We start from the raw sequence: 27,803 nt of genomic DNA, 5'->3' as shown, positions 1-27,803 counted from the left end.
GTTTGTTTTACAAGAAAGCAATAACTCTTGGTTTAGATATACAGTCATGGGTGCCTACATTGGATATTTCTGTTTCCAGGAACCGGGCCTCCAGGAACCGGGCCTCCAGGAACCGGTTTAACCAGTTTTGTGGGATTTTAGCAGAACAGGAATATCAAGGGAGAACTTGCCCGGGCCTCAGTGTTCGTGTTCGTCAAGGGGAGGACCAGCCCAACCGGTTTTCTCTCGGTAAAGAGATGAGAGCGGGAGAGAAAGAGAGAGAGAAAAAGAAAAAGTGGGTGGAGGGGGTGGGGGTGAGTGTGTGGGGCGTTCTCCTTCACCTCCGTCTCTTCTGTTTCTCTTCTCTCCATTGCGAGTTCTGTTCCCTCTCTCTATTACGAGACCATTTAGGAGTTGTGAATGAAGAGGCAGAAGTCGGGACAGAAGGAGCGCCTCACTTCCCAAGGTGAGTGAGGTGAGTTTGGTATTGGCAGAGGTCAGACCTGAAGGCCAGGAAAGACGGGCTTATAGATGGGCAGAGGAGCTGCTGGGAGGTACTGCAAGGAGTAAACTACTATACAGGGAACTATTTAGAACTGTCGGTTCAACTCATGCACATGATTGAGGATTTAATTTGGAAGTTTGAGAGTTTTATGGATGTTATCAGAACTGCTCACTATATATTCTGTACAATACAGACAGTTTCTATATGATATGATAGCACTCCACCATTTGAAATGTGTTTGTTTTTCATGTTGAGAGGATTTCTATTACGTCAGATTTTTTTTCTTTTTGTAATAATATAAATTTTAAAAAACTGTCAATAATTAACCCAGCAACCACATCTTTTTGCCACATGTCTTCCTCTAGTTGTAAACGAGGCCTGAGTTAAAACTCCTGCTCTGTTCCCCTTCCCCAAAGCCCTGTAGTTGTACCTGTTCCTGACTTGGACACCAGAACTTTCTCCCAAACAACTCAGGTTTGGTTTTGCTCAAACTCCAAACGTTCCCGCTCTGATAAGAAACTGTTTGGAAAAACAACTGTCTGCCTGAAAGTGAGGCGTGTTTGTTATTGCGTTACGGGTTTCTTCACAGGTGTGGAGCATCCCAGGCGATGTGTTTGCAAAGAACATGCTAACGTTTCTTTTGACTGACTGGGACATTTCATGCCAGTTGGAAGTAGTCTGAAGCCTAGTGAACTTGAAAAACTGGGTAAGCAGTGATAAATTTAAATGTGTGTATGTGTGTGTGAGCGAGAGAGAGAGAGAGAAGGAAGGGGAAGGATCTGTGATAGCAGAGCCAGCTAACTGAGGCAGGCAGGTCTTTTCTTGCTCTGCTGAAGTGATCTGAACAGCCTCTTTCCTGACATATCCTGACATGTCAAGAGAGCTGAAACTCCACTGATCAAAATGCAAAATATTAGCACTTGACTAAATTTGGAATACATTCAGAATACAAGTTTGATGGGAAACTGTGAGTCTGTTACACACAATGAAACACACAATGAGAATATTCTAAAAATGCATGGATTTCATACTTGTAGATGAATGTTGCCCGAGGCGATTTCAGAGGACCAAAAAATATTGATGAACTTGTCAGATTAAAGCTCTGTTACTTGAAGTATGAAACTTCCCCAAAGCTTACGTCTTTACCAGCTTTACTCTCAGCAATGGAAACCGAACATTTTCAGTTTCCATTGGAAAATGAAAATGTTTCCATTCCATTGCACTCTATTTTTGCTTACATTTTGTGAAGAAGGAAGTTTTGTTCAGTGACTTCTTCAGAGGTTTTCGTGTTGCTTCCTTCACTGGTTCATCTGATTTACAATCAGAGGAAGACATGTGGTAAAAGGATGTGGTTGCCGGGTTAATTATTGACACTGATGTAATGGAAAGCCTCTCAACATAAAAACAAAAAAAAACAAACCACATTTCAAATGTTGGCAGGTTATCCTGCCAACATTTAGTGGGACAACTGTTTGTTCAGTTGTCCCACCACAAGCATATAAACGGTCGTGGTGGGACAACCGGACAAACGGCTTGGTTCATTTGACCCAGTGGAGTGTGAAAGTGAACAGCACCAGTTTAAAATGTTACTAATTTTCCAATCTTGGTCCCCAATCAAGCTACTGATCACTCACTTTGTCATTGCCTCTTTGGGCAGGACGCTTCACCCCCTTTTGCCGCTGGGGGTGATCAGAGGGTGTAGTGCTGCCTATTGAATGGCAGCCTCACTTCTCTCAGTCTGTCCCAGGGCAGCTGTGACTACAATGTAGATTACCACCATCAGTGTGTATGAAAAGGTCAATGACTGATTGTTGTGTGAAGCTGTCTGGAGTCCTCAGAGATGGTAAAAGTCCTGTCAGTGGAGCCCATTTTACCATTTATCATCCATGCCCTGGGCATCAAGTCACCACCATGCAGCGTAATGCCTAACTATCATTCCAGTCTTCTTCACTTGTGTTTCTGTGGCTTTGCAAGAGCAGAAGTGTTGGTCTAACAGCCCACTCTACTGTCATAGAACCAAACAATATGATAAATATCCTCATTTTCATTTTTTTCAGTTTATTCAGTGTTTCACTACTCCTGCCTTACATGCTAGCATCAAACCTGGACATGGCAACAGTCCTGACATTCCTACCTCGAGCACACTTTTGAGATGGGTTGCCTCCTCGTCTTTTTCCATTGCTGCTAATAGCACTTAGCATTTGTCAACAGCTCACTGCTGGAGGAAGTCAGAGCATCGCATCGCACAACACAAATAATCATCTGGCAGCAACACAGTGTGCGAAATATAAAAACATAATTTAATGAAGCCCTGAAGAAGATAATTTGGCACAAGACATTTTGAAAATTGAGGTAGTCGAATTATTCAATCTAATGTTTACAGCCCTAGTGTCATGATGCTACACAACTAGATGAAGTTTAACTCAAAAAGCCCTTTTCCAACAGGTTCGGTAGCAGAATACTAAAAGAGACAGTCTTTTCCTTCACACTAATACCCAATTGCTCATGATTTCATCTTGGTGTCACGACTGCTTCCTTAAGAGATCAGAATGAAATCACCCCTTTATTTCGTTACAAAGAGCAGGGCTAGGTGTCGTTTATGCTTGAAATGCTGTAACATTGTGCCTACAATACAGACTGATTGGTCAGCATCGTTGTACAATTTTCAGTACGAACATGAGGCGAGGCAGTCAGAAAGAGAGAGAGAGAGAGATTCTCTGCAGTAGCTCACCCATCCCATGTACTTTATCTCAGGTTTAGAGAGGCCTTTGGTGGGGAGCTGAAACCGGCTTGACCAGTCATGACTTATCTTGCAAGCTGAAAAAGCTGGTAAAAGCTGCTGTCCTGGTGGCAGGGCTAATGGGAGCACAAGTGTTCATGTTCTTCCCTTTCTGTGTCCCAAGCTATTCAACATGGAATGCCAGGTTTCACACATTGTACAAGTTGCTGTCCACTGGGTCCGGAGCAGTGCTGGAAAGTAGAACGATCTTTGATTTATGACCCTTCAGCGAGGGTGGAGGCCGTAGCCATAGCAAGAACGCCAGAACACAGAGGTTGTCTTAACATGCTAGTATGTGAACTGAGGGTAAGGTGAGCTCATTGCAATTTCACCCCACGCAAAATTAAGCTAGTCTTTACATGTAGGCAGGACAAGATAAGTAGTTAAAGATATAGTTACCCTTCACTAAAAATTTGCAGCCAGAACACTTATTTTCAAAGCTCTTACTCAGCACAGTACAGACCGGAGACTTTTTCCAATACATAACAGCACCAAGCGAGCCAGAAAGCACAAAGCGAGTCCTTAAAAAAAAAAAAAAAAACACACACACAAAAACTTTTTTACTTCTGAATTTTTTTATTCATTCAGTTGCATTTATATTTTCCAACACTGATAATTTGATAATAGGCAGTAGAATGAATCTGCCATACATATAGTTACATCTTAATGAGCTCCAGAGCTGATAAACATGATCATCTTTTAGAAACACCAGCCCCAACCATCAGAAATTCTGCTCCTGGCTCTTTTTCAAAAAGGTTTTTTCCACCAAGTCCAGTCACTTTCCTGTTGTTATTATTGCTGTCTCGCTTAAAAAATGCATCATTCTCTCTTTCTACATGCTGTTTTGGCCACTCCAAAGCAGCCAAATTCTCCCAACTGCAGTCAGATGTCCACTCTGTCGATGAACAGATACAAAGTCACTGCTGCTCAGCTCCCATCTTCCTGGGTGTTTGCACTCCTGAGATGTTTAACCCCCTTTAAGACAAACTGCGTGTCGATGTGAACATAGGAATTGCACTATAGGGCTCAGAGAAACCTTGCGTTTGGAGGAGGTGGTCTGGATATGGTTTCAAACGAACTCTAGAGCAGTTTGTGTATGGTGTGAACACAAACCGTACACAACGGTGTGAATGTTTCCACACAGCTACCAGGTGGCTGCTGTGAAACAGGGTTGTGTGATGAAATGTGGGATGAAGAACAATAAACAAACTAATGAGCAGCACATTTTTAGGGCAAAGCACAAAGCCCCATTCTTCTTTCAAGACTATCCGAAAAATTGACTTCAGTGGGACAAATTACAGATGGAGAACAATTTGTCAAATCTACAAATTGCAGACGGAGATGGGAATCCAGTGGAATTAGTAATTAGGATGCTAATGGCACGGCAACGCTCTGTCACGACAATAGGCATTATGTTCCTGTTATGAAGACCTCTGATTTTCTCTGTCGTCTGTGATTGTGTTTTGGTGTCACAGTTCAAGTTTTTCCGTACAGTTTGTAATTGTCTTGTTTTGAAGGGTGTCAGTAGTGATCCCATTTACCAGAGAATCTCACACATTGAAATTCAGGAAATAAATTAGTAAAATGGAAATTGGAAAAGCTCCTGTTTTTTGGGGAGAGGTTGGTGGGGTCTGATAGAAAGGTGCTGCGCTATAGGACGACGTGGATTTTCAGTGGTTTTTCAAATCACAGAGTGAAGAAACAGTTTTTTCACTTCACAGGAGTCACTTGATCAACAGCCGGATGTTACTACTGGCGAAAACATCAAACAAGAGACAAGAAGTGGTAGGAGGATGATGCTGCTGGCTCCACCAGCTCTCACAGCATTACACAGCTCATAAAAAGTTGTGGGTCATTCCAACGTGCTGAATCCACAGCGCTTCTGTAAAATCACAATCTAGAATTTCCCCAGAAAGTTGCACACTTAGGCGCTCCCAAGTAGGCGGGGCTTATCATTCCGCACCCTCTGATTGCCAGCGATAATTCAGCCATGAGCGCTGGCAACATGGATGAATTATGAATATATCTCATGCAACTCTTTACATCTGACGTCGCCACGACTCACCATGTGAACAAGCTTATTCACCTGTGATTGAAATTTCATTTCTCATTGCAATTGCAAAATTGTGATTTTTATATATATTTTTTTTTCAACAATAGCAGATTTGCACACGTTAGTACTGGAAACTAACGTGTTAGGGACACGCCAGAACACTGTCCTTATAATTTGTTATTGATTATGGGGTATATTCAAGGTGTTGTAGAGAAACACTGGATGTTCCAATCAATTCACAGCACCTAGAACAAAACGAGCTACACCATGGCACCTGTGGAGAACAATTTCCCACACAGCAAAAAGTAGAGAGTTAAAATTTCAGGGTTAGACGTGTCAGAGTTAATTTTAACTCATTAAGTGTTTTTTTAACATTTAGCGATTTAAATGATGCCCAGTGTTGGAGTTATTTCGCAGAGTTGATTGCGTTGGTGTTGAATCAACTCTGCTGGGAGGAAAATAAGCTCCTCCCCTCCGCTTCACAGTTTTCGTTTGATTTCAATCTGAACTCGGCTCCATTTTGTTCATCTCCTATTCTACACGGTAAGTGTCCAACTTACTAAATCTTTTGTCCAGCACTATTACATTGACAGAGTGAGTGATTTGACTTTTTCAACTAATTACAACATAATTGAAAGGCAGCTGAATATGTCCATTTTGCAACAATTTTACACAACGTGTTAGCTAGTAGCCCACCTGGTAGCTAGTAGCACTTACACCTGATATTATTATCATGGTAATTCTTACAAAATATATTTTGTCCGACCATATGCTCGCGAAAAATATACTTCTATTTTGTTTTGTCGTTTAAAATGATAATTTTGACCTTGTGAATGTAAGAGGTAACGACTATTAGCTTCCGTGGAACATCAGCGAGCCGAAGTCACGTGCCACAAATAGCCGAGGAACGTTACAGCGAGGTGAACGTTTGACCTATACTTTATTTTGCTTTGTCTAGGTTTATCCCATGCTTAAATAAAATGCTGATCCATGTAAAGTATGGTGACCTGCAAAAGTACGTGAAGTTGGAGGAGGTCGAAGGACTGTTTGACTCTAATCAGTTTCATGAGAAAGGTTTGTTATTTATTAAACATCTCTGTGGGGCATGGGCATTATTCTTTTCAATATATGTCTATTTAACACATATTGTACACATTTGTGGTAAGTAAAAAGAGTAATCATTGTATTTTCATTAATATGCTTCATACTAATCACATGATCAATATCAAGTAACTGTTAGTTTAAAAAATCCAGCTAATTACACAATTAGGCTCTAAATCTTGCCTTGTTTTTTCAGTCATTGAACGATTTTGCCTGCCACCTGATGGCAAAGTGACATACAAAGATGCAACAGATACTGAAGTTGACGAAGAAATATTCAGTGACCTCCTTAGACAAGGCAATGTGGTACTGACAGTTTTCTGCTCTGATGGTGAGATATCAAAGCAAATTAAGTCAACTGTTATACAGATTTTACCAAAGAATGTCACTGATGTCTATTGTCTCTCTTCAGAGTACTCAGAATGGTCATCTGCTTCTGACTCTGACTCGAGCTTCAACTCAAATGCATCAACATCAACAATACTAATGGATGAGATACCACGCAAGAAGCAAAAAACTGAGAATGCTAATAACTCAATGTCTGCTAAGAATGTAAAAAATTTTGACTGTCTCTAAATTCTGTTTTGTATGCCCAGACATGTTTTGTCATATTTTGGTAATCTGCATATTTCCTGTTGTTTTTTTTCTTCATTTTATAGCTGGTTGAAGGTGTCCTACAAAGCAAGTCTGGTGGTGAAGAAATTCTGCAGGAGTATGAAACTACAGAAACCTTAACTGATGCCACAAGAAGACAAATGGTGAACATACTGGTGGCTGACATGATTGATAAACATGGGTATGTTTGTTTTTACAATGTTTAATTTATGTATAATAATTGAAAAAAATGTTTAATCACCAATTTAAAATCTGCTGTTTGGCACCTCCCCACTAAAGCAATCAGAGAGAAGTATGCCTTTGGAATAGTGACGCTCTTCCCATCCCTCAAGGATCCATACACCAAAAAAGGCTATGTAATGTTTTTTTGTTGTTATTTTTTTCTACAATCAAACATGCTCTTTTATTTTGTGACTCCAAACTGTGATTTTGCAGTTAATTTTTGTTCTTTTTTTTTTTAGGAGCATTTTTATGATGCAGCAAGCAGCACTGGATACATTTCATGGCGTCTTAAAACGGTCCTAAGGAAGATTCAAAGAGGATCTCTTGTGCCACTAAGTAGCACCAATTACACTTCATCTGGAGGCCCAAATATACAGAGAACTGTGATTGCTGAAAAACAACTTGATGGGAATGCCTGTCAGGAGGCCATATCTCTGCTTAATCACACCAAAGACAGGTCTGTGATCTTTCAGAAGATGAGAGAGACTTTTGAGTACCGTCACAAGCTTATTAAAGATGCCAGTGGAAGAAATGATATTCTGACAACGTTCAAGAGGTTCCTGGACACAAAAGGATTGGTAAGTGTTCAAGTGAGTTGTTAAAGTCTTTAAATGTGGATTTTTACCTTGTTATAATGGTTTGATTTCTACATGTTATTAAAGATTGATCAAGACTTCAGTCTTCTGTTCAGTGAAGAAACCTCATCCAGACTGCTGCAGAAGTGGGATGTGATCTTCAAACCAAATGTCATCAAGGAGGCTAAGCGTTTAACTTCTACACCTGAGTTGAGAAGTTTGGTGCAATCAGCGGAAAGTCTTCAAAGCGATGACCTCTCTAACACATCTAGTAAGTACCTAGATATATCTGAAAATAGTTGACTGTTCAGAGTACTCATAAAGTTCTGCTATCATATCTGAAAACATTTATAAATTTGTCTTCAGGCTATGACCAAGAAATGGCGTCGCTGTTACTTCTCTTACATCTCCTTCAACCGCAACCAGGAGGACAGAAGTCTCCAAAAATCAGTGCAAGTGATGCAGTTGAGAGACTTGTTGTCTTTCATAAGGTAATTGAAATTTAAAATATGCAAAATTATTTGTCTATTTCCTTTTATAGACATGCATAAATACAGATGTTTGAATGATAGCTTTGAAGATGTCTGGGCATACTTAAATTTTTTTTATGTAACATGTATCATAAAGCTGTATGTTTTGTTTCTTATGTTTGGTGTATATCTTTTTAATTTTAGTCATGCTGCAGTTTAGAGGAGCATCTCCAGGGTCAACGGGGTCTGCAGCCATTCCTCCTTGATGTTGGGCATCAGAACATTTCACTTAAAGATGAAGATGTGGTCAACAAAGAAATGCTTCAAATGATTTCATCAGGAGATGTTTTTTCAACCAACTGGGTTAGAGTTGAGGATGCTGAATGCAGACAAGGACTTGCTGTTTGCAGCACAATTCAAGATGAGATGCCAGTATTTTGTCAGATAAGTGATGTACTTTTAGTTGACAATACCTTTCTTTTGTTATCTAAACAGCTATTCACAGAAACATTTGATGATCATCATCATGCTTTCAGGATTGTTCAAAGTGAAGAAAGGCATTTAGTAAAAATCCCTGAACTTAAATTTCATAAGACTTTTGATATTCAAAACTCTTGTGGCGTTTCTAATGAATGTTTGTTCATTGTACCACAATTTAAAATGTTGGAAACACAGCTGCAAAAATAAAGTGTTCAAAATTGATTTACTTGTGTCAATTTGTTTCTTAATAATTATTATAATTAATCATAAAGTAACTTTTTTTGGAATAATAACACTTGAAAGTGTTAAATCAACACTAACAAAGTGGTACATTTTTGTTCTTGGATCAGTGTTATCCATTATATCCCACAGTGTTAAATGAACCCTGTTTTGTGAGTTAAATAAGTAACTCTGATAAAGTGTTAAAATTTTAACTATTTTGAAAGTGTTAATTTAACTCAGAAAGAGAGTGGACTATATAAACACTGAAAAAGTGTTAAAATCAAATCTGTGGGAGTTAAATTAACACTGGACTTTTTGCTGTGCATGGCGCTACTCGTAAAATCTCATCAGATCGACCCAACTCTATATAAATCCACACAGAGTGTCACTCTGAGCTTCTTACTTAGCAGAAGCGCTTCTGTTTTACTCACTGAACTTATATTGTGTTGTACGTTGAATTTACTGAAGGAGTGGAAAGTTTCTTGAATTTATATGTTCCTGCATGCTATCATTTTCAAATGCTTTCAAATTTACATGGTGCTGTGTTGTTTATGTATTTGAATCACCAACTGCGAGCCAAAGTATCACACCTGGCAGGTCCAGTCCGACTAGTTTTCCTAAACAAAAAAAAAAAAAAAATAATCGCTTCCTCATGAGAATTTAGGGACTTGTTCTCAGATTCACACAGACAGTCCCCAGGCTATAACGTTCGTGCGTTTAACTGTTCTTGTGAGTGTTTTCACAGGTTTTATTATTTCGTAATAACATCGGATAAAGGGCGTGGCTCAAGCTGGATCCAATCTTATTGTCGCAAAAAAGAAAATCCTGTTTTCTTAAATTCTTCTGATGGACAATGATTAAAAAAAATAAAAATAAATAAACACCTGCCTTTTTGTCACACAGTTTAAGTGAAGTCCAACTGTGAACGCTGGAAATAATGGAGAGCTTTAAAGACCTTCTGCAGAAGCTGCAGGAAGCCCATGAACGAGAAGTGGAAGGTGAGGGGCTAAAGATTCATGAGCAAAGCAAAGATTGTTTTTCTTCTTTATTTTTTATCACAATATGTTCTGATAGTCACAAGTACGTCTTATTTTTTTTTTTTATCAGCTTTGCAGGTGAAAGTCAAAGAGCTGTCCAACAAGAAGGGCTGGTGAGTAGACTCATGGTTGACATAGAAGTTGAAGACAGTTAACATGGGAAGCGCTTTCAGATCAGACAGGGAGGCGGGTGGGCACGCCAGACCTGCACCTGGCTCCGGCTTCACTCGCGTCATTTGCTGCATGGAAGGAAGGAAGCTCATGTTGCAACAAGTCTGTTATTGAGTCACCGAACTTTTGATTCTTCTAAGAACTGAGAGAAAAGGAAAAAGAGAAATGAGAAGATTATTCAATTTAAGCACACTTATTGTATTAATAGCAACTTAAAAAACAATTAAAAAACAATGAGTACTTTTCAATCATTCAAGAAGTGTAATGAAGACACTAAACATTTTCCCAGTGGATCTTTATTTACTATAGGAGCAGGTGGCACATGTCAACAAAACTCAGTTTTATGAGGCTGCAGAACATAGAAGCTTTGGTGAGGATACTGTCAAATGCTAGGCGGGATAAAACTAATTAATTTTGTTACTTAAAATTAGATTAAACAGCAGCTAAAAAGTCTGAGGTCTGATCGAAATCACAGTCCTCTGCCAGCAGCTCTGTGTGGCTCCAGAGAAGACAGTTATTATTATTATTATTATTATTATTATTTTTGGAGAAAGTTAAGCGTTAATTTTTGCTGGAAGTTTTACAGTCCCAATTAAAAGAAACAATTCACTTGTGACGAGCTTGTTGAGTTAAAGTCCATGTGGACAAAGTTGGGACAATCAGAGAAGAGATAGTCCGGTAGACAACGTTTGTTACGTTTTCAGCTGGTGCGGTTTGCTTTCACACCGCACTGCCTCAAACGAACCAAACTTTTTGAAAAACCCATTCACCCCCTCGCCTCTAGGGGCGCTGCACCAAGACTCACTGAAGAGATTCATGACCTCTGAAGAAGACATGAACGCAACTTCTTTCTTCACAAATTGTAAACAAAATTGGTGGTGGTGTCATTCGCTCTTCAACGCTTAGGACGAGCCATTTGTCCCGCTAGCGTTAGACTCTCTTTGTTTTTGTTGTATTCACCCAGAATGTCCTACACAATAGTCTGCTTCCTGTTTCTGGAGGGGTTTCCGGTCCACTTGGCGTTCACATGTACATCAGAACTGCACCAGAGTTCACTTCAGCAGAAACAAGACCTAGGTTTGAAGGCGGACCAGAGTTTGCTTTTTCTTTTTGGTTTGATTGCTTCCCAAACAAACCAGATGTTTCTAGGGAAGTTGGGTTCAATCAATCAATCAATCAATCAAACTTTATTTGTACAGCACATTTCAGCAGCAAGGCATTTCAAAGTGCTTTACATCAAATCAAACACAAAAACACAATGCAACATAGAATCAACATCAAAAACACAACATAGTCAGATTCCGTCCATAAATTTGCAATTGATTACGTTTCAAATACAACTCTAAACAAGTGGGTTTTTAGTTGAGATTTAAAGGAAGTCAGTGTTTCAGCTGTTTTACAGTTTTCTGGAAGTTTGTTCCAGATTTGTGGTGCATAGATGCTAAATGCTGCTTTTCCTCGTTTGGTTCTGGTTCTGGGGATGCAGAGCAGAACCAGAACCAGAAGACCTGAGAAGTCTGGAAGGTTGATACAACAGCAGCAGATCTTAATGTATTGTGGTGCTAAACCATTCAGTGATTTATAAACTAACAACAGTATTTTAAAGTCTATTCTTTGAGCTACAGGGAGCCAGTGGAGGGACTTTAAAACTGGTGTTATGTGCTCTATCTTCCTGGTTTTAGTGAGAACACGAGCAGCAGCATTCTGGATCAGCTGCAGCTGTTTGATTGATTTGTTGGACAGACCTGTGAAGACGCCGTTACAATAATCAATACGACTGAAGATAAACGCATGGATGAGTTTCTCTAGATCTGGCTGAGACATTAGTCCTTTAATCCTGGAAATGTTCTTCAGGTGATAGAAGGCCGTCTTTGTGACTGTCTTTACGTGGCTCTGAATGTTCAGGTCAGAGTCCATCACTACTCCCTCTTCATTGGGATAACCAACTGTTTGGTCTGCTTTTGATCAAGATGGACTAAACAGAGCTAGTGTGAAGGCACCCTAAATCCAATATTTTTACTAGTGATTGTACATTTAAAATACTTACACATACTTGCTCAAAAAAATAAATGGGAAACCTATTCATAGTGGGGATGTAAAACATTTTGGCTTTAAAAAAAAACAATAACACAATCTCTCTATCACAGTGCAGTCCTATTAACTGATTTTAAGATCAAGAAAATGCCATTTGTGCTTCTCCTCCACATTGAAAGGAGTCAGCTCTTCTCTGAGGTTTTTCAGACTGTCCCTCTGCTAGGAGACAGAGGGAACGGACCAGGAGACACTGGAGTATCTGTCTCTCGGTTGAGTTCTCGGCTATCATTCAGAATTATTTTTCTGACCACAGTTTGTCCTGGAAGACGATGGTTCCCCATCTTTGCTTCCAGTTTAAGAAAATGTATTGGAAAGTTTTTAATTCAATTTTATTTCCTTCGATGGTTCCTTTGCTTGATGCCAAAAATTTGACCCTTCTTAAACAGACTAGCATCTCTCCCACGGCCACAGATGGGACATTATTGTTTAGGAAATGAGAAACTACTTGTTGAATCAGTTTGAGTTAAATAACTTGTTCCCAGTTAATAGATAATCACACTGCAGTAATTATCCAATTGGACACTATTTGCTTAGTTAGAACCATTTCGTTTGTGTATCTAATATTTTTCAGGAAGCTCCTAACCTTTCCAGATGTTCCCTGACAGGGACGGGTAGAGACCTCAAAGGGGAATATGGAAATTTCTGTTTTCTGCTAAAAGTCTTGAACTGTCTCGCAGCCTGGACATGTCTTGGCTTGCTCTGGAAGAACATTTCCTTTTCAAACAGTTTCCTTTGTACTTCTTCTTACATCATTTTAAACATCTCAGAGACAGTAATAGTGCTTCATTCAGTAGCAGCATCTATACCAAAGATTGTAGTTATCAACATGATTTGGTAGCATTCGCTGATTTTAATAAAAAAGAAAAAAAATTTACTTTAACTTTTTTTTTTGACTGACCAGTCGCAGGTAAGGGCCGATCACGATGACAATCAGATAAATTTATATGATTAGGTGGTTCAGTTTCCTAAAGTTTCTGTAGCAAATTAAAATCCTTTAAACCAAACCTGTACACTCAAATCTTAGGAAATTAATGACAATTAAACTTCTTTGCTCCTAAATAAATCTCTGACAAATTGTTTCTCTCAGAATTGTGACTAGAGATGCAGCAACTTGATATTAATATCAAATTGTTGGGTCCAATCCATGATGATAGATCTGTTCAGTAATTTAATGCTTTGTGTTCTGAGTGACAACATGCTTTATTATTTTACATTATATTTAGAATTTCTAATTGTACTTTTTGAATCATTAGAAAGAAGGTTTGTTTGTTTGTTTGTTTGTTTGTTTGTTTGTTTGTTTGTTTGTTTGTTTTGTCAGTTTCGGTTTCTTTACTATTTATTTTACATTGGCTGTTTTTACTCCTAATTGCGCTGACGGAACAAATTAAAGTTGTGTTGTTATTATAAGCTGGCTAAGCTATCAGTGTGTTTAAGTGTGCTGTACAGGTGCATAGTTATCAACTAAATTCAATATGTTTATGTCTGTGTTTAAAAAAAGAAATGTTTTAAGTCAGTCCAGCTCTGTTTTTATGTATCGGATTGGTATCGGGTCGAGTTTCAACCTCAGATATCGTGTTGTGATCAGAAGTGAAAAAACTGAATCGGTGCATCCCTATTTGTGACAACTAGCAAATAGAAATAGTTTAAAAAGAGTCTTGAAAAAGAAGAAAAAGTTTGATCTGCTTTTACTTCAGACAGTGAGAAATAACTGTAGATGTGTCTTTTTATTCTGCGAATGTATAAATCTGAGTTCATTTGTATGTTTATGGAATTTGTTTGTATTACTTGAAACCCGACTCTAATTGTTTGATGCCAACAGCGACACAAAGCGAATGGAGGAACTATTCACCAGAAACCAGCAGATGAAAGAGCAGCAGAGATTACTGACGGAGAACATCAAGACTCTAGAAAACAGGTAACACTGAATTAAAACCTGATGTTCTCGGTTTTGTAGAGGTACTTAAAATACATTTATGGTAGTAATTAAAGGATGAACTAAAGAAAATTAATAGTGGCTAAAGCTTAGGAAAGTGATAACATGAACTAAGATAAACAGGATAAAACAAGCTGAAGATCTTAAAAAGTTAGAAGGGAAATTAATTTATCTAATAATTGTGAGCACCATAAGCAGGACCTTAAAGATTTCAGTGTAAAGACTTTTTGGAGATTAGTAAGATACAAAAAGATGAAAACGGCTTTGTATCTCTTCTGTTGATTATAGGAGAACGTGTTACTTTTGAGATGCTAAAACCTACTTCATGTTGTCAGACAGGTTCCATTTAAGACATTTCTTTGAACTACCTGTCGTCTTCTTCATCTTTCCTGCCAGTAGTAACACCCGGTTGTTAATCAAGTGACCTGCGATGCAATAAAAGTGCTTCTACTGCAGTTTTGTGAAACATATTTATTTCAATACCTCATGCTAAAGCAAAAATGTTTTATTGAAAATCGGGTTTTCTCAAGATTAGCAAAATTCAGTTAAGCAAATGTATTTTTCCTACATCCAATTTGCACAGTTACACAGTCAATGGAAACTCAGCTACAGGTGAGGCATCATTTTTACTGGGACTTGGAATTATATTGTCACGTATGGTGATGTTGGTTCGGACGACCGTTTAAATAAAGCCATCATTTAAAAAGTGAGGGATCTGTAGCTTCAGCTGCTGAGGTTGTTGGCCCTGACAGATTTTTATTTCTTTCTTTTTTTCTTCCAAAAATAACTTGTGTGCAATAATAGCTGATTGCCGCACAGTTTAGTTTTTCCAAGTGTGGAACAAATCCAGATATCATTATACAAGTGTCTCCTTTTCTGCTGTGTGTTCAGACTGAGAGCCGGTCTGTGTGACAGATGTACAGTAACCCAAGAGGTCGCCAAGCGGAGACAGCAGGAGTACGAAGCCTCACACATGCAGAGCCTCCAGCACATCTCCCTCCTTGGTATTCCAGATGTTTTTCCTTCTATAAGTATCATTAGCTTCCTCTAAAAATCACTTTGTTTTCAAATCTTTTCTTGTTGCCTTTATCTAAAAAAAAAACAATTTTTTTTTTTAACTGCGACTTGTTCTTTGGGTTTCAGCTGGAGAGATGACCAACCTTCAGAAAAAGAATCTTAAACTTAAAGATGAGGTTGCCAGTTTAAGAGCAGAACTTGAGTGAGTATGTGATATTTGACTGGAAAGGTTTAGGTTTCCATTTAGTTCAGCTCATCGTAAGCTAAAACTACAATAAGGTGTAGCTTATTTTAGAGCTAGTCCTAAAATCCCCCTTACTTATTTTAATATTTTAGGTTATTTAACCTTTTTTTTGTACAGTTTTACTCATTAGGAAAACTATTATTGCTGCACCTAAAAGGGATTTGGATAAAATGCAAATAAAAAAAATAAATAAATGTGACATTTAAAATTTAATCCTAAGGAAGTTGACAAGCAACAACAGCAGGAATGCATTTCAATTTAATCATCTCTGGGTGTTATAACTAAATGTGCCCAATGAGGATTCCGTTTAATAAGGTCCATTAAACTGACTTTTATCAAAAAGTTTCACTCTTTGCATAATGCTGTTACCTTGTAAATGACAGGCTAAAATGCAGCAGAACATTTGTGTTTTTCTGTCCTGCCATTGTCGTGTCATTTGGACCTGAGTCGAAATATAGCTGGCAAGCTTAATAACCTCTACAAATTAATAATCACCCAAGGAAATCACCTTTGTTGTAAAAAGATAAAGTTCAGTTGACTGTATTGTCGTTCTAAACTTTCCTCTGGCTAATTTCAGTTCAATTTTAAAAAATGCAAAATCTAAATTTGAATTAATTTCAACAAAATCTAATTTCACTGAAATTAATTGTATCCCAACAGAAATCAATGTAATTTGATTTGGTTTAGTTAAGTGTTTTCACACAACAAATGTCTCAAAGTCAAATTTATTCCAGTTACAGGTCACATTTGATTAAATTCAAATGCATTGAAAGTAATTTAATGTCATTTTAATCAAATTCCTCCCAATTCAAGTCATTTCAGTAAAAATTATATTCAGTTTACCTTAGTTTTGTTTTTAGCGACCCCTTAAATTCCTCCTTTGTTTCTTCAACACTACCTGTCGGTGTGTGAAGCAGAAGTGGCAGCGAGCACAATAACAACAACAACAACAACAACAACTCTGTGGACGTGAAACCAAAGATGTCTCCTGACCTTCTGTCCCCCGGAGCCGTAGCCCTGTTCAGCCCAACCATCCGTCGGTCCACAGACCAACCAGCAGATGGCGATGTAGTGGTGAAGACTGAGGCAGATCACAAACGTGAAGGTGAGGCTTCTTTTCTTTAGAGCAGATTTTGTAATTTGTTCTCTTGTATCATTTATTTATTTATTTATTTATTTATTTATTTATTTATTTATTTATTTATTTATTTATTTTTTACAGAAACTGAATGCAGGCTGTTGAGAGCCACAACCCGAAGCAGTTTTGTAAGTTTTTAAAACAGCTCTCTCTATGCTGCCTTTGTTGAAACCTAAATTTGTCTATTACAGTTATCTAATTAGCATGATAACAACTTCCATGTGTGTTACTGCGTTGGACAAATAAGATAACAGTTATCCCACACATGAGCAAAGGTGTTAATGTGTTTTCAAGCCTGATAGTCTGGCAGACCCGGTTTTGGTTGGGGACCAAAATTGCAGCATTTGTTCCATTTCCAGCTCTGTGTCAAATGAACCAAACCCTTTGAGCAACCTGTCCCCCTTCCCCTCTCACCTGTGGAGGCACTGAACCAAGGACCACTAAAGGAAGTGACACAAAAACCTCTGTAGAAGACATGTGTGCAACTTCCTTGTTCTCTAAATGTGAAAAGGAATGGAGTGACATGAGATTTTAGCAGTTGTAGGATTACTTATATTGTCTTTAGCAAAACACCACAAGCCGTTTCTCCCGATGGTTCTAGGCACACACATTGTTTTGGTAGTATTTACCCAGAATGCCCTGCGCATTGCTCCCCTTCCTGCTTTTGGAGCGGTCTCTGGACTGCTTGGTATACACATATGCATTCAAGTGCAAAATGTTTAGGCGGACCAGAATTCGATTACGCATTCACACTTCCTCATACGAACAAGATCGTGTAGACAAACCAACTAGAGTTAAATTAAAGCAGATTAAACAGAGCGGATGTGAATGCACCCAAGTTCTAAAAATTATAGCTATTTCCTTTAATATTTTACTGTATTTCTTTTAATAAAAGAAATCTGGTAGTAACCTTGAAATGTATTGTAATCCACTCCTTTTTCTCACAGGAAGTATACAAGCCTCAGCCAACTTTTGCATCATCATCCTGGAAGACAGAACACAGAGTAAATCGAGGTGTAGAGAAGAGGTAAAAACCTTATAAGTGGATTTATACATAAATATCTTCAAAAGAGAAGAAGGATAAAAAATTAAAATGCTTAGATCCCCGGAAGCCATATGAGTTTTTATAAACTCGTATAGAAACATAGTAACATTGTGGGGAGGCGTGCCAACATTCCCAAATCCTGGTTTTGACTTGAACTAATGAATATAATCGTAGAACTCAAAGTGGCTGAAAGAATTGAAATGGCCAAACATGATGAACTCTTTTAACTCATAGACTGTCTGGACATTTTGAGGCATCTACCTTTTTATTAATAGTTGTATTTTATTACCAGGTGTCATCTGCATAAAATGAGATACAGCATACTATGAAGTAGCTATACAATATGAAGGGCAAAAAAACTTTTATATGTCAGGGCTAATTACATTTACATTATTATTTTAATGACTTCAAATATGCAGCAATGGAGAGAGTCATTGTTCAACAGAGAGCAAAGAGTACATCTACTGGACATGACAGGTGACACCTAGAACCTTTGAGACTTCACCTCAGTTTTGTTTTTGGGTTTTTTTGTCCTTGTTTTCCCACTTTGGTAAAAGGAAAAATAAGATCACATTCCTTCCTAATATATAACTAACTTCTGTTCATCATTTCCTCAAAGCATTGAGGTTCTTGATCAGCACTCCTCCATCCATACCCCACATCTCCGGAAGAAGTCCCACTCCTCACCAAGTGGAGAGGTGAGACCAAGCAGACCTGTGATCCACGCTCCCATCCCCTGCCATCCCAAACCCGTCAAGAGTGGCCCCGTCTCTCTGCCCTGGCCTCTATCTGAAGGCCCACACTGGGGTGCCATGGCAGCTGTGGGAGCCAACCCGGCATTGCAGAACCCTTCCAACAGGCTTCATTTGTCACGCCTTTCCAACTTGATCCCACCAATCTCACAAGCCACCACCAGAAGGCATGGTTTTGATTCTTCATGGCAGAGCCACAAGCAGAGCGCGCCTCAGCCCCCTAAAGAACCAACAGTGGTTTTCACATTCAGGAGGATGCCAGAGAACATAGAGAATGAAACTAAGCCCATAGAGAAAAAAGAAAGCCCACCTTCCAAGACTCAGAAAGTCTCTGGAGAAGAACTTAGAGAGAGCTCTGACGGGCCTCTGGACCTTTCCGATCGAGCGAAGACTAAACCTAGTCAACCCGGAAATGATGATAGTCCCATCGCCTTGCACTGTGAGGGAGACGCACAGAGGAGCCCTGACAGGAATGACAATACAGCGATACCTGTGTCATCACCTTCAGTCATTTCCCTCCCTTCTTCCTCCTCCTCAACGCCCATCAAACAAGAACAACAGTTGATCAGTGATCATGACCATGAGGTATTTTCAAACCTCTTCACACTAAAATTAAACCTTTAAAATTTTTACCATGGTGAACAAAAGATGTAATGATGGTATTATTGCTGCAGGTTAAAGATCAGGATAAAAAAGAAGAAGCAAATGATAAAACGGAGGAAAGCAACGGGAAGAAAGTTCCTGTCCTCACTCTGTCATTACGTCCAGGTAAAGATTATGAAAATGTCTGCAACTCTGTCTGCTCGCTGACTAACAAACCTTCAATGCAAAATCAGGCAAAGAGAAATACCCGGATGCTATTGACACTTTTAACTATGTCCCTCTACGTCCCTTAATCATGTTGAGGTGGAAATGTGGGATGGCAGTATTTAGTAAATAGACTGAAATTGCTTTCCCAAGTTGTTTTTCCAGAAGTAGTCAGAAGTAGCAGGGGCTCATAACCAGCAGTATTTACAGAAGTTGGAAATAGCTAGCTTAGAAATCAACCCACTCCTCTTTTCTTCTGGCGTGTTGACTTTGCCTGAATTCACCACGATTTATATCACTATGTCATAAACAGTGTTTCCTCTTACACCAGAGAAGATTTTAAAGTGTACAAAAGACTAGATGCTAACCAATTCTCTTCCTGCTTTTTAACAAGCTTCGTAGGAGTGCAGTGGTTATTTTGTCGTCTGTCATGGGCTGTCATGATCCATGCTCCGAAGAGCGCTATGTCACATGTAAAGGGTCGATACAATCCATTTTTCTGTTTTGTTTTGTTTTTTCTCAATTTTTTATACATCCAACCCATTGAGAATGCTCAGCTTTATGCCATAAAGTATTTTCTGGCAGCCCAATAAGGACCTGTTTACTAAGGAAGTTGAAATGTAATACTAAGTACAGATTCTTAAAAGGGACACTTTTAAGAATAATTTTTTGTACCTTCAGTCCCCATCTGAGCGCCCGTCCCACAGAGCCCCTTTCCCCAAGGTTTCTCCCATAAAACTCCACCAGACCGGCGTTTAGTAGCAACACCTGGTTGGATGTTATTTGATTTGTTAACACATAATCAGAGCAAATAACATCATGGGGAGTTGTCAAAGTGTAAAATAAGGATTCCATATTGGCCATTCAAGTTAATATAAACTGTACTATAAGCAAATCCGACAAGACATCTCAAAATGGTTTTTGAAAAAAAAAAGAAAGAAAATTAAGGGTGAACTCATTATACAAAAGACAATGCTCCTAGTGATGACTGTAAACATCAGTATGGAGAAGTATTGTTGTTATGTCATGTGTTGGAAAGGGTGGAAGCTTCTTAAAGGGACGGAGACCAATTTCCAGGCGTCAGCTACAGCTATGTCATGAGAAAATATATTTGATACATATAGTATCTCCAAAACATTTAAAGTTTCCATTACACCCCTAATACATATTTTTTTGGATTTGAGATGTTTTGAGTTTTAGAAAGAGAAAATGTCTTTGTGAACTGGCACTGCTCTGATTACGTGTTAGCTTGAGCCCCCTAAGAGTTCCTTTTTGATTCATTAAATTGAAACCACTCCACTTTAACCAGTGTTAAATGACTCAACTCAGTGGTTCCCAAAGTGTGGGGCCCGCCCCCTACGTGGGGCGCAGTGCCATTGCAGGGGGGGCACGGGAAGCAGTATGGATGGAAAAAAATAAACAGTAAACATTCACAAAAGTGTTTCACTGTAAGGATGGTTTGTAGTGTGTTTTGTTGCAACCTGAAGTGTGAAATAAACTTCAGTGGAGTTTAAAAACAAAATATATGTATAGGTTTATGTCTGGTTGAACGATGTGTGTGCCCAGTTGATTGTTATTTTTTTCTTTTGGGGGATTTTATTGTAATCCATAGGGAGCCCAGAAAATCTTTGGGAACCACTGACTTAACTCAACCCAGAGTTTAAAGAAGCCATGGTTTGCTTTTTTTTACTTTGAGTTCCTCCTCCTGCTAAGCTTGACAAACTAGCTTTGAATTTAGCCTATACAAATGAGAGCGGAAGACTCTGTCTTGAAAATCAAGTTCTGGGAAAGAAAGCTATTTACTGAATGTGTCAGTTCTCCATACAGCCTTGGTTCATTAAAAAAACAAAACATCTTTGCGTCACTGACTATATTCCGTTATAAGTTGGCAATATCTCATAAAATACCTGTTATGAGAAAACATAAACCTGTTACCAGACATTTACAAACACAAAAAGTTTTGAAGCATGGCCTCTAAGTGTCGCCATGGAGCCAATAACTGTACAAACGTGTAGACCAACCAGAGAGCCTCACAGTGTTGAAACGTCTGAACTGTTCTGTCTGGTTTTGTGCTTAAATCTCTTTTGTGAAGATATTGGTCTTTAGCCTTCTATGTCTTTCAGGACAACAACTTTCTATAAACTATGAACAGTTCCGTGTTGAACAGGACTGCTGTCTTATTTTAAGCCTCACAGGAAATAATCTAAATTATTGCTTCTGTATGTGTTCTTTGTCAAAATTAACAATCAGTGGGACATACTGGTTACTCCTATTTGTTTCTCATCCAACATCAGCACAGGTTCAGTATGACATATAGTTAATAGATCTGGTATTCATTCCCTTTTTTGTTCTCCATATAACCATTCCACCAGCACTCACTAAACCATAACAGTTCTACCTCAGGGTGTGTTGAGCAAGTGGCTTAACAGGTTATTATGGAAATGTGTCCCATGCTGATGTAGATAAGTAAGTTTGGTTGTGATGATTGCCTGTCAAGGCAAGAACTATAAAAGAGTGAAGCAATGCCTTCTTCTGGTGTTCAGTGTTGATGTTCTACACAAAACTCTGACACATTCCTTTAGCTAAACAGTTAGCAGTGGAAAAACATATTTTGTGCCCTAATGGTTCACTTGTGCTCATTTTCTCCATAGCACTGGTAAGGCTAGAGACCCTAACATCTGCGCTACAGAAGCAGGAGTCAATATCGTCAAACGGCAAGGTAACCCAAACCAAGACACAGAGCTGACTGTGTTGGCAAATGTCTAAACCTTAAGCCAGGGGTGTCAAACTCCAGTCCTCAAGGGCCGGTGTCCTGCAACCTTTAGATGTTCCTCTGCTGCACCACACCTGACTAGAATAATTAGGTCATTAGCAAGACTCTGGAGAACTGGTCTACACAAGGTGGAGGTAATTAAGCCATTTCATTCCAGTGTTTTGTACCTGTGGCACATCTAAAAACTGCAGGACAGCGGCACTTGAGGACTGGACTTTGACACCTGTGCCTTAAGCTGTCTTTATTTCTGCCTGTAGCAAAAGTGTCCTTCTATGGCGAGCCCCTGTGCTTCCTCAGCATCGCCGCAGTCCTCGTCTTCAGCAAATGAGGCAGACAGCAGCCTGGACGAGCAGGAAGACAAGAGTGGGTCGGGTCAGGAGAGCAAGGCAGGCCGCAGGAGGAAGAGACTTCGCATAGAGACCGAAACCGACAGAGACTCAGACACAAACAGTGAGTAGTGGGTTTATTTTTAGTCCCTGAATGTTAGACACATTGAATGTGGGTATTTCAGGGTAATGTGACCAACAGAACTGATAAGAATGAAGCACCAGAATAAAAAATAAAAAAGCTCAGTGATTTGGAACCAATTAGTCTGGCACAGTTTGATTGCAGTTCCAATACAAAGGGAAACAATCCCTTCTTCATGATGGCTCTTTAGAGAGTGGCAGGTATCTACATGTTGCAGGGGCGCTGCTGTGTAAAATCAACTCTTTTGAGCTTAACATCATGTCATAATCAAAAACATACAAGGAGTGTTGCTTTGATTCTTTCATGCATGTTTGAGAAATCCTCTAATCTCCATGGCAACCATTCAGCCATGCAAAATGCCTGGTTGGACCTAGCACCACCTTTCAGCTATAGCTCCTCCTCTGAGCTGCAGTTTGCAAGCTTCTGCCTCACAGAGCTGCCCTGCCTTGCAACTGCCCCACTCAGTTCCTTCAGACTAGCCAGCAGCAATTAGCAAATGTGTGGTGGAACGTCTGCTGAGCTCATTATATGATCTACTTCTCAGTGCAGCACTAATAAAATGTTGTTAAGTTGTTGATTGAAGAGTGATGTTGTGATGACTTCCTGAGTTTCAGAAAGAGCAGGAGTTTTTAAAGAGACAGAGGCCCAATTTCAAGGTGTTAAACTACTAAATCAAATTTCTTTAAAGACATATTGGATGTTCATATAATTTTTTTTATCCACTGTAAAAGAAAAAAAAATAGTAACATAGTTCCTCGATTATGCTATAAAATGACATTATGAGCATGGAGAACATATAGTATTGTAAAACTTTATTGCTGCATGTCTTTTAACTCGCTCCTTGGAAATACTTGTAATGCGGCTGTCGCACTATTTATCTTGCCTTATATGTTGACACACTTTCTGCTATAATACAAGGTTTTTGTAGGGTTTTTCTTTTAAACCTATGATAGGTCTCAAAGAAAAACCTTGTATTATATCAGAAAGCACAGTGGCTGTCGTTTGCCTCATTAACTGATCTGTACATTATTGCAAGAGAACGCAAAACCTTTTGGGAGGCAACGCAAAAGTATTGTGAGGGAGTGCAATACTTTTGCAAGGTAAAGCAAAAGGGGGGGAAAAAATCCTCCATTTCCCCTAGAGGGCTCCATAAAAACACCTACCAATTTGATGTAACTGAGGGAACTACAACTTCTGTTCTCGCAGAAAAGCCTGAAGGAGAATGTAGGGTTGCCAGTTTGTGACCTCAAGTTCAAACAGACCTCAGGTATGTAGTAGGACAGTCAGATAGTTATTTATAGGTTTAGAAGTAAAAGACCTATTTTCATTTTATTTTGTATAGTTTTCTTGTTACTTAGGTTGTTGTTGTATGTTATTTTAGTGTTTGAGTGAATCAACAAAGCAAAATGGATAAAATAGGGTAAACGTTTTTTACAGCCTGTATTTTTAAGTGGCACAGGAACTCTGGTTAAAAAAAAAGTCTAATTTATTACAACAGACATCATTATTAGCTCACTCAAGTTCTCTGTTGTACTTATTACTTGCATTTTTGAAGTCCTGCTGATCAATTGTTCTCCAGGACTTCTAAGGGTTTTGGAAAGTGTGTTTTTACCTCAGCTCTAGTGGAGTCATTTCAAATCTTATGTCTGACAGAGAGTTGGAAATGATTTTTTCATTGTTAATCCATAGAACTCTAACCTTTAAGATATTCCAGGAAAAAAAGCCTATAAGCTTCAGTGTTGTATCTACACATAACAGACAATTTAGCATTGTATTCTCAGTGTTAGTAACAGAAAATCAGATTTCAGCTCCATTGAGATGAATCCCAAAGAGATATCAGCTGGAAACGTGGCATTCAGCAGTACGGCTTAGGCGTCTCTCTGTCCTTTGTCAGTTCTTTGCTCTACCTTTCTCCCTCTTTTTCTTAAAGAAACAACTCTCAGATCCTGTTCATCTGCTGGGGAGACTGTTGTAGGCCTGACACTTCTCCTTTTGTCCTCCAATTGTCCACGTTCAGCACTTTTTAAGCACACCATGCACAACATGCTTGTCATAGGTACTGGACAAAAAACTAGGTTAAAAGAGAATCAAAGGAGCTTCAGTTGAATTCTATTTTGAGATACTGCAAAAAAAAATATAAAATAAAAAAATAAAAGGTGAACTGTTCTGAAGGAAAATATGCATGATGATTTTCTTTTTAAAATCACTGTGCAGCATTAATTTACTGTTTCCTATTACTATGTCAAATGCCTATAACCAGACAGTTGTTAGTTTATTTTAAAAGTGAAACCACAAATGTGCAGTAGTAGCAAAATAAAGAAGAACAAAGTTAATTTGTTCCATGCTACAAAAATAAACTGCACGTGAGTGTGCCCTGATTAACACGTCGCATGCAGCACTGTCTTTAAATGTGGAGATAAGATCTGCAGCGCTTCAGAGGTTTAAAGTGGTTCAGTTCTGCAGAGAAGGCTAAACACTCTCACAATGACAGATCTCTGCTCTGCGCTTCATGGTTTGGTTTGGTTTAGTTTTGTTTAATCAACCCCACCGCAACATTGTGATTGAGATAGTTGCATCCTAAAATGGCTGATTTTGTGGCATATTTTTCACAGAGTTATGGTCAAAGTTGCAATTGCTTTATGCTTTATCTTTGCCATAACCTTGTCTTGCAAAAACTTTTCAATTCCTACACAGAACTTTCCCTAAATAGATAGGATCTTAACACAACTAATATTTAAAGAAAAGGGAAAAAAATTCCTCATCCCAGCGGCTTCATTTGTTTTGTTCCTGGAACGAATCAAATCAGGTCCTGAGGAGTTGTCAAAAAGGAAAAAGAATAATTTCTGAAGGATTTCTCAAACATGAATGAATGAATTGAAACAACATTTTGGGTTTGTGTTTGATGAGGGAATAACATTAGAATGTGATATAAAACAAAAAAAAAAAACAAAAAGAGAGAGAGTAGATTTTGGCATATTAGGTCCCCTTTAAAAAAAGACCTGAAGGTCCAATCCTTGCTAAGATGTACCTGAGAATTTTGTGTGAACTAGATAAAACCAGGCTGGCCTTTATAACAAAATCAGAAGCTAATAAGAATATTTGATTTAAGCTAAATCTTTTACATTTTAACACAGATGTCCTAAAATCCACATTTTTTAAATTTAGTAAGCTTGGAAAGAACAGCTGTTGTTTCTCTCTTCCTTTAACTATTCCTAATCTTGTATCCATTTTAACAAGGATTTTTCTCAGTTTTTTTCCCCCCATCTTTAATAATTTAAAATCCCTTTCTGTTGTTCACAGAGATGCATCAGGAGAGAAGATTCAAGATCACAGTGAGAACCGAGGAGAGGAGCCCCAGCTAGAGAGGAGGACGGAAATCACACCTGGACGCTCAAACCGACGAGGAGTTACCGATTTCCTCCCACATGGAGGCAGCGTGGTGAGATGCAAACCCAGCACTGACTTCATCAAACATCCTCAACACTCTGCCGTGGAAAGGAATGGCTCATTTGCATATTGTTCTTCTTTCATCAGCATGACGTCTAACCAGTTTCCACTCCCTTTTGGATCAGTTTTGTGTGTGTGTGTGTGTGTGTGTGCGTGTGTGCGTGCGTGTGTGTGTGTGTGTATGGCGTGTGCGTGTGTGTGTGTGTGTGTGTGTGCAGAACATGATCAAAATATCACATGTGCAACCTAATATACACCTTCACTTCCATGTAGAGGTTGTAACTTTGCAAGTACTCGTTGCAACGATATGGTACGACTTTATATTTGTCACCTACAGAAAACAATCTGTGGGTTTGTCAGCAGAAGTGACAGACATTAGACAGCTGATTAAATATTTTAACAGGTTATTTTTATGTTGTGTGTGTGCCTGTCTCTCTCTTTCTGAGTGTTCCTTTTAATCCTCTGAACATGCTAAACCAACAGTGGCTTCATCTCGCGACATGTCGCGTCATAGTGAATGCATCGTAGCTTGCAGTCGACCGAGCGGCTCGGATTTTGGGACGTTTTCATTTTCAAATGATGACTTAATTCATGGCCTTAGATGAAACATAATTTCCACCGCTGTTAAAGTCTTGACTTTCCTGTGATTGATTAGTATGTTTTTTTTTTGTTTGCTTCAGTTTTACTGTAGAGTTAAGAAATCACTTAAACAACTCTTGTCTGATATAATCTGAAAAACAAGCTCAGACCTACAGGAATGAATCAGTGTCATGTGTTGTGCCTTGTTAAATATGTGGTCGGAATAAAAACTGAAGAAAAACAGTTTTCTTTCATGACGACTGTTTTTGTCTTTTTACGCTTTGTGATAATAAATGTACATCATTCGAGCTGCTAGCACAAAACCATCCTGCAGCAGCAGTATTTAATCAGAAGCTTCCACAGGTTTGTTGCAAGGCTGACTGCTACAGGAGCACAGCATCACCATCCGCAACGAGTCTCTGAAGATACTCTGATGAAACGAGTCACGGCAGCATTCAACTTCCCTTTGGGATGGATATAGAATTTTCAACTGAAATAGGAGGAAAGAAAGAGAAAGAAAAAAACTGCAAACAACAAAATAAAACAGATTACAATAAAAACACAGTAATGAAATTTGTTAACTTTTAAGTCAAATAAAAAAAATAATAACTTAAAATCAATCATATTTGGGTTCAAAATGACACTATTTTGACCTCTGAATCAATTGGGAGGTTTTTTTTTCCATCAGGCCTATGAAAAAAAAGAGGCTTGATGAATGAGATGGATGAGATCACTGAATGATTTACCCCATCCAATGCACTGAATCTTAAACAGGAGGAAACAATTCACTATGACATGCCAAAAGTGAGCTATAAATGTTCATACTTAAATTACATCAGAATTTAAGTTATTTAAACACCATGTCTAGTGAGCAATCAGTCCGCCATCTGCTTGGGAAGAGGCCATATTTATTCCTGTTTCTAAAATCAGGGACAAAACCAGCATACAGAAACAGAACATTTACCAAAGCAAAGCCCAAACACCCCAGGATAGAGATCTAAATAGTGTAATAAACATCTTAGGGGGTTTTATTTGGAAAAAAAATTGATTCAGACTAGGTCCCTGGTTCCTTCCCAACTAGTTATAGTTTTACCTCCTTGTTCACTTGTGCAGCTGCTTTTTACTCTCCCTTTCAGAGAAAACAGGAGTGATTACAAAAAGGTTGTTTTTTTTCTATTCTGAGTCCCTCGGTTCTCATCAACACCTTAACTTCTGCCACAACTCTTCAAAACCATGCTGCTCTGCAGCCTGTGCTTAGAAGATTCTGCCATAAACCAAGTGGTATTGTCAATTTTAC

At 38.7% G+C, this 27,803-nt stretch overlaps 1 protein-coding gene across 6 annotated transcripts; it reads left to right on the top strand.

Moving 5' to 3' along the window:
• The first annotated feature begins 309 nt into the window (after window positions 1–309).
• Window positions 310–27,803, top strand: rbbp8l (retinoblastoma binding protein 8-like). Of its 6 annotated transcripts, XM_044115795.1 has the most exons (21): window positions 1,689–6,390; window positions 6,614–6,748; window positions 6,830–6,969; window positions 7,077–7,213; window positions 7,312–7,388; window positions 7,494–7,832; window positions 7,917–8,100; window positions 8,196–8,320; window positions 8,504–9,999; window positions 10,109–10,151; window positions 14,123–14,218; window positions 15,128–15,240; window positions 15,380–15,455; window positions 16,415–16,602; window positions 16,720–16,763; window positions 17,583–17,662; window positions 18,300–19,017; window positions 19,107–19,200; window positions 21,891–21,958; window positions 22,270–22,462; window positions 25,781–27,802. In XM_044115795.1, the coding sequence occupies exons 9-21, from the start codon at window positions 9,939–9,941 to the stop codon at window positions 25,840–25,842; spliced, it is 1,836 nt and encodes a 611-aa protein (XP_043971730.1). In that variant the 5' UTR covers window positions 1,689–6,390; window positions 6,614–6,748; window positions 6,830–6,969; window positions 7,077–7,213; window positions 7,312–7,388; window positions 7,494–7,832; window positions 7,917–8,100; window positions 8,196–8,320; window positions 8,504–9,938; the 3' UTR covers window positions 25,843–27,802. The 6 variants fall into 6 exon arrangements, with proteins under 6 accessions (XP_043971721.1, XP_043971754.1, XP_043971764.1 ...); XM_044115804.1 differs by having other exon boundaries at window positions 7,077–7,388; XM_044115810.1 differs by lacking the exon at window positions 1,689–6,390 and having other exon boundaries at window positions 6,567–6,748.

Source organism: Gambusia affinis, linkage group LG01, assembly GCF_019740435.1.
Source record: "Gambusia affinis linkage group LG01, SWU_Gaff_1.0, whole genome shotgun sequence".
In the NCBI taxonomy this organism is placed as follows: domain Eukaryota; kingdom Metazoa; phylum Chordata; class Actinopteri; order Cyprinodontiformes; family Poeciliidae; genus Gambusia; species Gambusia affinis.
The sequence above is the reverse complement of the archived record's forward strand: the minus strand, read 5'-3'. Positions and strand labels throughout refer to the sequence as shown.

Coding starts and splice junctions, on each gene's coding strand:
- rbbp8l (XM_044115819.1), top strand. CDS start 9,939: ATGGAGAGCTTTAAAGACCTTCTGCAGAAGCTGCAGGAAGCCCATGAA. Junction 17,663..18,299: donor AATCGAGGTGTAGAGAAGAG/GTAAAAACCTTA, acceptor ATTTCCTCAAAG/CATTGAGGTTCTTGATCAGC. Junction 22,463..25,780: donor CAGAGACTCAGACACAAACA/GTGAGTAGTGGG, acceptor TGTTGTTCACAG/AGATGCATCAGGAGAGAAGA.